Raw genomic sequence first — 9,716 nt, forward strand, 5'->3', positions numbered from 1 at the left:
CGGTGGGGAGAACCATGGGAGAACATGTTCACTGCGCGACAACGCTGGAAAAATAGAACAGCGGCGTATTGGCGCGGCAGACGAGGCGGCAGACCCGCGGATGCACGCGTCTGACGCCGCCGGTGTGGGTTAGTTCATTGAAAATAATGGGGCTGTATGTTTTGACGCGCCGCTTCCGCGCCGCCTCCGCACCGCCTCCGCACCGCCTCCGCGTCCAGTGTGTGTTTCCCTTAATCTGTCTGGTTACTGCCATGTGCCTCGCAAGAAGGTTTTTACCACCACGGCTGTGCCAGGAGAGTAATTTATCTTGCCACTGACACTTTTAAGAGACTTCAGTATGTTTACAGTGTTTCATCACATGTTTTAACGGACTATTTGAATTATTACCAATAATGAATATGCATTTGTTGTATTGATATTGTTTGATTCATTGATTGCTTGGACTCCAGGGTAGGGAGCAAGCTTCAACACAAGCTGAACCATACCACCTGTGGGTTTGTTAGCTGGTTCTCTAATTTAATGGTGTAGGTAAAACTTTTAAGTGAACGTGTATGAATTGTATTGCAGGGGCGTCAATTGGGTATGGCAGGGGTATGCAGCTGCCATACCCTGGGTCCAGATTTAAATATAAATCCATGAATGTCTCTTTGTCTATCTGTGCTGGTTATTATGTTGTTAAATTACAGTAAAATAACTACAAATGCAACATTTAACAACATGGTCCCTTTAACAAGGTATTATAATTATATTCTCCACACTTGTATTCTCCCCATCTTGACAAAAATGGTATATTCCCATGTTCTGCCGGTCAGCTGCACAGGTGCAATTCATTATTGTTTATGTGGCACGTTTACTAACATGCCAAGTTTAGCTGCACTTGAACAACCATATCCAGCCCAAGAAACCGTAGAAATGGGGGAAAAAAATAAAATGTACTTCTTAAAATAAATGTTTCATGCCTGTTGCTAAGGTATGGCAACATGACTCGTGTATTGCACGTGCACCTTCGCACGTGTGCAATACATCAGTCATGTTGCCACTGTTGTATTGTCATGGAATTGACTGAAAATATTGTCTTTGGACATGGAAAAGATACTGGTTCATAGGTAAATAGTGGATTCAATTTAATATTGGTGCGGTCCGGGGGAGGGGCCTAGCCTATTTAACAGGGCGACTTGCCACCTGTGCTAGTCAGTCAATGTAGGGATGTGAGCTGCGAAGACCCAATGCCAATCTGGCCAGTTGTTTGTATATAGTTTTTGTGTCTGTGCTGTATTTTGGTGAACACCAGTTCCTTGGACTGAAGGTGAATAAAAGCACTTGTTTTTTGCAACAAAGACCTCTCTGACTGACCGCCTTTGAATATTTTCCTATTTGGGTATTTTCTAGTATTTTGAGTATTTTGGAAACTGATACAAGTGCCTTTTCGGGCCTACACTACCCTCACTCAGAGTCAGAGTGTGACAACATGTTTCAAATGGATACTTTTGGTGTTGACCAAGAGGTCAAGGCCTGGCCAAATAGGGTCCCGTTCCTGCTTTTGGCTGAGAAACAGCATTGTAGAGCAGGAGTTTTCACAAGTCTTTTTTTCTTTTCTTTTTTTTACCTTTTTCATCCTGCTGGTGAACTTGGGTTTTCAGCTTAACTCAGCTGACCAGAGAGGGACAAGGAGGAGGAAGCAGTTCAGATCAAATCAAACCAAATCAAATATATTTTTTAATTGATATAAACTTATGTATAGAGCACCTTTACATACAACTAGAGATTTCCCAAAGTAAAAACATTTCAAAAGAATCATATCCCAGGCAGCCTCTGTTTTTGTTTTTCACCAAGCTCATTTTCAAAGTACTATAATTCACATGCATACTTGTCCATAGCTTTATTACTGAAAGACCATTTACACAGAATCCTGCACAGACGGTGATGCATTTTTTTAAATGTTTATTCAGAACACATATAACAATAATGTAGTCTAGGTGCTTTTGTGGTATATTTTTCAGTGGATATTTGGAAAGCAGTCTCTGCATTCAAGCCATCCTCAGTGACAGAAGTAGTGGGCAGTAGGGGTCAGTGTCTCTGGGAGCAGTTAGGGGTCAAGTGTCTTGCTCAGGGACACTTTGACACATTGATGAGGCCTGGAAGCGTACCTGAGACCTCTGGGTTCCCAGGCAGGCTCTCTAAACATTCAACAATGGCCGGCCGCACCTTGTGCCACGCGTATTTTGAATGATGTGGTTGGTTGGTGTTTGTGTGTGTGTGTGTGTGATTAGATTAATGACAAGGAAACACATGATTAAAACATATTTTTTAAATCCCCCTCTTTCTCTGTCAACTGAACATCAAGTAGAATTGCTAGTTTGTCAAGTGAGAGAGAACCATGATTGACAGTAGAATGTTTATGCTGCATGTGTGAAGCTTGAAAGATAATACATTAATCCATGTTTGGCCCATTGGAACAGTGAAGATATGAGGAAGAGAATCAAACTGATGGTGGAGGATTAATGACAAGGAAACAAATGAGCAAAACATATTAAAAAATCCCTATCTCTATCTATCAACTGAACATAAAGTTGAACTACAGCCAGTTTCTCTTGAGAAACCATGATTGACAGTAGAATGTCTATGCTGCATGTGTGAAGCTTGAAAGATAATCCATTAATCAATGTTTGGCCCTGGGAACAGTGAAGGTGTGAGGAAGAAAACCAAGGAAGAAACAAATACATTTGACTAAAGTTTCCCCTCTCTCTACAGCAGGGGTCTTCGACAGGGGGTCCAGGACCCCTAGGGGGTCCCCAGAGTTAGTACAGGGGGTCCTCCAAATCTTTAAGTGATAGAAACCTTTTTTTCTCCTTTTTTTATATTAACCACTTGAACCATATAGCGTCAATATTCTGAGAACTTTAGCCAAAAATAGCAGATCTACAAGCTCACAACAGAGTGAAAGGTCAAGTTTATTAAGTATTGACGGTTCAAGTGGTTAAATATCTGAAAACACAAATTGACATGAATCCAAATACACTGATGCTTGTGCTGTATGTACAGTATCCGTCTGTGAACATTGAGTTGAATATCTAGACCTGGATAGACACGCAACACTCACGTGCACAACAGGTGCACGTCACACACACAACACATGCAATCATAAGCACCATAACGACACTGATTTACAGGGTCACATTGGGCAGTGTTCTATCAATCTAGATGGTGTTGACCAAGAGGTCAAGGCCCAATTAGGGTCCCGTGCCTGCTTTTGGGTGCCCACCCACTGGCTGAGAAACAGCATTGTAGAGCAGGAGTTTTCACCAAAGTCTTTTTGTTCATTGTTCATTTTTTTTAACTTTTATTATTATTGTTTTTTTGCTTTTGTGACCTTTTTCATCCTGCAGGTGAACTTGGGTTTTCAGCTTCACTCAGCAGAGTGCCGCTCAGAGAGGAGCTCATATTCAAAGTCAAACTATATTTCGCATTTATACTTGTGCATAGCTTTATTACTGAAAGACCGTTTAAACAGAATCCTACACAGATGGTCATGCATTTTTTTAATCTATATTCAGAATACATTATATAATAATAATAATAATAATGTAGTCTTGGTGCTTTTGTGGTGTTTGTCAGTGGATATTTGGAAAGCAGTCTCTGCATTCAAGCCATCCTTAGTGACAGAAGCAGTGGGCAGTACAGGTCAGTGTCTCTGGGAGCAGTTAGTGGTCAAGTGTCTTGCTCAGGGACACTTTGACACATTGATGAGGCCTGGAATCGTACCTGAGACCTCTGGGTTCCAAGGCAGGCTCTCTAATCATTCAACTATGGCCGGCCGCACCTTGTGCCACGAGTATTTTGAGTGATGTGGTTGGTTGGTGTTTGTGTGTTTGCGTGTGACAGAAATGGTCACACCTGTCTGATGGATGAATATTTTTAATGCCATTCTTTACTATAAAAGAAGGTCCTCAAACAACCCAGACTGCATTGAACCTTCTACTGGAGCTGAACATACACTCAACACACTCAGAAGTCCTTTGATCAGCACAAGGTGCAACTTTAAAGACTTCAAGATGATACTTGTTGTTGCAGTTCTGTTGCTGGCTGTAACAGTCCACTCTGCTCCTCGCTGCGATCTCAAGCTGGTTCTGGACTGTGAGGAAATCTACAAATTCACCACACGGAGTGGTGTGTACACCATCTACCCCACTGCTTCACCTGTCATGGTCTACTGTGACATGGACACAGATGGAGGGGAGTGGACAGTCATCCAGAGAAGAGTGGACGGCACTGTGGACTTCTACAGACCCTGGGCTCAGTACAGGGCTGGGTTTGGCGACGCATCAGGCGAGTACTGGCTGGGACTGGAGAACATGCATCTCCTCACCAAGGACAAAAAGTATCAGCTGAGGGTGGACATGGAAGACTTTGAGGGAAACACAGCGTCTGCCTCTTACTCCTCTTTCTCTGTGGGTTCTGAGGCTGATGGCTACAGGCTGCAGGTCAGTGGTGTGAAGTAACTATACATTTACTTAAAGGGATATTTCACTTTCATAAAAGAACGTTGAGAAACTTTAATTTGCTTGATTCGTTTTTTAGATATTTTATATAAATTATCTTTACTATACAAACCCATTGTAACTTCATTTGAACCATGATGGATTCATACATAGAGACTGTATCTGAGGGAGAATGCACATCCACACATCAACCCTACAGCTCAGTTAAAGATACAGTGTCTGCCACAGTGTTTAAATTGTAGGGGTGCAGCAGTAAAGTTCCTGACCACCACTGTGGAGATTGCTTGTTCGAATCCAACGTGGTTCATCAGGCTTGATTCAAGCCTCTACAATGAACACACTCTGCCCGTCTTTGTGGAGGGAAGCCGGGGAGTGGCGGATGATATTTGATGCTGCGAGTATTCCTACGGGCTGAGAGGAGGAGGAGTAGGAGTAGGGAGGGAGGGAGGGAGGGAGGGGCAGCTGTCAGCAGGTAGTGTTGGGTAGGAGCAGGTGAGTCAGATAGTACAGTGACAACACACAAATGTCCAACTAAAATGTCTACATTGCTAAAATTTTAAAACGGAAATTTTAATTCGTAAAGTAAGCCTTGCCGAGCCATGAGGCTCATAGGGCAGGAGCCTATTTCCAGCTTGATGTACAAGAAGGAAGGCTACACCCCCTCAACATGGCGCTAGTACCGGTATGTTGCAAGGACTTACTCCCAGTCCAACCCTTGATGCTGCGTGCCAAGCAGGGAGTGAGGGAGGTACCAGAAAAAAAGACGGGTGATTTTGATGAATCTATCATGGCAAATATCTAAATACTGAATGAAGCAAATTAAAATCTGTCCCGAATGATCACAAAAGCCTGAAAAGACGATAAAATACAACATTTTCTTAAAGTGAAATATCCCTAGTACACTTGTAAGGTAGGCTATTTGTCCAATGTAGGCCACTTTTACTTCTTCTCCACAACATCTCATAGACAAATATTGTAGTTTTACTCCACTACAATTTATGAAAATGTTAGTTACTTTAGTTACTTTGTGGATATTATTACAAAACATAGCCTAAATGTACATTAACCACTTCAGCCCTATCTAGACTTAAGCTATTTGAAAATAGCCGATCTGCAAGCTGTTGTTTCCTGATGTGAGCTTGTAGATCTGCTATTTTCCATGTACTTAAAGTACATTTTGATACCTATACTTTTACTCAAGTAAATTCCCAATACCAGACTTCTATTTGTAACAGAGTATTTCTGCATTGCAGTACTTTTACTTAAGTAACATATGTGAGTACTTTTTCCACCACTGCTGCAGGTTGCTGGCTTCACTGATGGAGGAGCAGGAGCCTCTCTGGCCTATCACAGTGGAATGAAATTCTCAACCTTTGACAAAGATCAGGACCTGCGTGGCGACAACTGTGCAATGGTTGCTTCTGGTGCATTTTGGTACAATAAATGTTATGGTGCTAACATCAATGGTGTTTACCGCCGGGGAAGCACGTCTTCCAAAGGTGTAATCTGGACCACCTGGAAGGGTTATCATTACTCCCTGAAAGCTGTAGCCATGAAGATCAGACGTGTTCCTTAAACATGTTCAGGTTCACATGCATATATTTGAAAAGCACATCCGTGGTATAAAAGGCATGATGCAATATTTACTCTTTTTCATGGTTTGATTATTTTTTCTTTCTTTTTTTCTTTTTTTCATTCTTTGGGATTCAGTTTAATCCTAAACTCATACAGTAGATATCTGTATTGTATCACATATTATTACAGTGGTGACCTGCTGTCCTCTATGGCTCTTAAATCAATAAATAATACAAGCTGTTAAACGAATAAAGAGATGCATGCAAAGACAAAGACGAGGTGTATTTGGTGATTTGGTAACAGTTTACTTAAAGGTTGGGGTCTGCAATGCATTATAATCACCTTTACCATGCATGATTAGGCTTCATAAAACTCATTATAAATGTTTAAAATTATGCTTAACAGGATTTGTGAAGTATTACAAGTGTTGGTCGTACTACATTATTAAAATCAGCAGAACAGCACATTATAACTACCATACTTTAGTTCTTATTCCATGTTTATATAAGTCTGTTTTCGAGGGTCTATGTGTTTAGAGGGTATTTTATACAGAGACTCGTTTACACAATAAGCTTGCTGTTAAAAAAATGCACTGGGTCAATAGTATACATACTACTTCATTCGTTTTTTTGTTTAATGTAATCATAATTACTTTACACATCAGAACAGCAATACTATCAGTGAGTGACAGTGTTGTCGTTCCCCGTTGTAGTAGAGACTGTGTCTGCCACAGTGTTTAAATTGTACACCACTGTGAGATTGGTGGTTCGAATCCAGCGTGGTTCATCAGGCTTGATTCAAGCCTCTACAATGAGGAGGAGGAGGGAGGGAGGGGCACCTGTTAGCAGGTAGTGTTGGGTAGGAGCAGGTGAGTCAGATAGTACAACAGTTACAACACACAAATGTGCAACTAAAATGTCTACATTGCTCTAAAAGTTTAAAATGGAAATTTTAATTTGTAAAGTAAACCTTGCCGAGCCATGAGGCCCATAGGGCAGGAGCCTATTTCCTGTTTCTGTAGCGTGAGGCAGCTTGATGTACAAGAAGGCTACACCTACACCCCCTCAACATGACGCTAGTATGTCGCAGGGTCTTTACCCCCAATCCAACCTCTGATGCTGAGTGCCAAGCAGGGAGGCACTGGGTCCCATTTTTCAGAGTCTTTGGTATGACCCGGCCCGGGATCGAACCCAAAGTCCCAGTCTAAGGGCGGACACTCTAACCACGAGGCCACAGAGCTGGTTATTTTGGTGTTCAACTCAAATATATTGTCACATCACAGGCTTATGGTGTAAAAAAAATAATAATAATACAAATAAAGTTGGGAGAAGTCTTTATTTGTACAAGGAAAACAGGTTAGATATCAACATGGCAGGGTGACATTTACATAAGGTGCATTAAGGTGTGGGGTGAAAAGTAGCAGTGGCATCAGCCAGTTAGACGCAATGACAGATAATGTACATAACATAGCATGGTTTAAGGAAGAAAGAAACAAGGCGGTTAAAAGTAACAAAATCATATCATAGTATTTAGTCATAATAGTCATTAACACAGAATAATAATGGTGTGTCATCAGGACAGTGTGGTGACAGGAAGGATCAGTGCTTGTTCAACAGTCATGGCAGTGACCTTTTACATCACTGTTACAAACAGATCAATCATCATTATTCAATGATAGTGACATCGTGCTTAATTACAGACCATGATTACAAGATAGTATACACATTAATGCATGCATGGCGTGCATGCATGCACCTATGCATGCATGCATGCATGCACACACACACGCAAGCACACGGCACACGCGCACCTAATAAATGTATGAAAGATATATCTGCATACAAAATAAAAACTGGTGTCATACAACTGGAGGAAAGCAGAAGGAAATTGGCATCGATAAATAAGTGTGAGTTTTAGGGGACCAAACAGTGATGGCATCCATGCCATCGTTGTTGCTTTTGTATGATATTCGAAACAAATGGCCAAGGTCTTTGCACACACATTGGTGGCTTTTAATTATATACTGTTTATTAAATGTGGAGAGAGAGAGAGGCTATGGCCAGTTATATCATCTCTCTAAAGTAAACAAGGTAGTTTGTTTTCCAAATGGATTCACACTGCTGAAGCAGAGACATGTTCCATGTCAACCTTGCAGGATCACACACGCACACACACACACACACGCACACGCACACACACACGCACACGCACACGCACACGCACGCACGTGCACAAAAAGAACAGAGCACCATAAAGCATAAAAAACGTGTGCTATGACTATTTTATTTCTTTACCCTCCAGTTACTATTGAAAATGTTTGGTGGGGGGGAGGGGGGGATACATATACTTTTGGGGGTCCTTGGCAGGAAAGGTTTCAGAACCAATGTTTTAGAAGGAATTTGTAGAATCTGCCTTTTAAGGGTTAAAGCTAGCCTTACATCTAACAACTTGGAAAAGATTTCTCAGTCGCAATAAAATCGAGGCGCGCTCCCGTGATTCGGTCGTTACTCAATCGTTAAATGTGAGGTAGCGGTCTGACTCGATTTTTACCCCGACTTGAGACCCAGATTCTGTTACGAGAATATTAAACTGGTTTGATATTTTCACAAATCGGGGCTGAGTCTGAATAAGCACAATGACGTAACAACCAAAACAGAACGCTAGCGAACCAAAAGCCATTAATTCCCCAAGACGTTCGGTTGAGCTGCCAGCCTGGCGTATCATAATAGTAGCCTACATTAATTATTCCAAACATTCAAAGTTGATAAATAAGTTGATAGGATCAATCTGCTCCGGCTATGGAGAGAGAGGAGAGAACGGAGAAGAGAGGGCTGGGGAGGAGGGCGGAGCTCGGTGTGTGTGCAATGATTGCAATCTGTGCATGCAGTGAGGGAAAAATTACTCACATGTTTTACTCAAGTAAAAGTATCAATACTGCAATACTGCGATGCGACGCGTTGTGAGCTTGTAGATTGGCTATTTTCATTTAGCTCAATAGGGCTAAAGTGGTTAATGTTTTATAATATTATAATGTATATCTGCAAGTAACTATAGTAACTAAGTGGAGTAAAAGTACTGAAAACTGGAAATACTCAAGTAAAGTACAAATACCTCAATTGTACTTAAGTAAATGTACTTAGTTAGCTACTTTACACCACTCTGTCTGTGTGTGTGTGTGTGTGTGTGTGTGTGTGTGTGTGTGTGTGTGTGTGTGTGTGTGTGTGTGTGTGTGTGTGTGTGTGTGTGTGTGTGTGTGTGTGTGTGAGCTAGTCAGAGGAATGGGAACACATGGCTATACTGGCCATGGCCTATTTCAGCAAATAAAAGGGAATCTTGTACCAGTCTTTACAAAATCTTTAGGCATCTCACATCTAACAACTGAAATCTTTTAAAAATCATCATTAAGTCTTTGGGGAGTCTTTTTCAAATCTTTTAGTGTGAGAGGGTAGTCTTTTAGAAATCTTTCCAAATCTTTCCTAAATCTTTACAAAGTTGTTAGATGTATGAGGGCCTTAAGAGCGGGGCAGAGAAAAAAACTTCCAAGTTCCTGGCAACACCTCATGTTTACTATATTTAATGAACTTCCTTACTGTAAACTCTCTGCTGTGTTTGGAATGTGAACCGACAGAGGATTCCTGTATG

General features: G+C 41.4%; 1 protein-coding gene across 1 annotated transcript in view; it reads left to right on the forward strand.

Moving 5' to 3' along the window:
• LOC308282607 (microfibril-associated glycoprotein 4-like) overlaps positions 1 to 6,075 on the forward strand; it is a gene marked incomplete at both ends in the record, with an annotated part of 43,571 nt that extends 37,496 nt beyond the window's left edge. Inside the window, one exon of the mRNA XM_080722994.1 lies at positions 5,803 to 6,075. Coding sequence (XP_080579120.1) covers positions 5,803 to 6,075 — 273 coding nt within the window. The remainder of the gene's footprint in view (positions 1 to 5,802) is intronic.
• Positions 6,076 to 9,716: the final 3,641 nt, after the last annotated feature.

This window comes from Nannobrachium achirus, assembly GCF_963921795.1.
Source record: "Nannobrachium achirus genome assembly, chromosome: 4".
Taxonomy (NCBI): Eukaryota; Metazoa; Chordata; class Actinopteri; order Myctophiformes; family Myctophidae; genus Nannobrachium; species Nannobrachium achirus.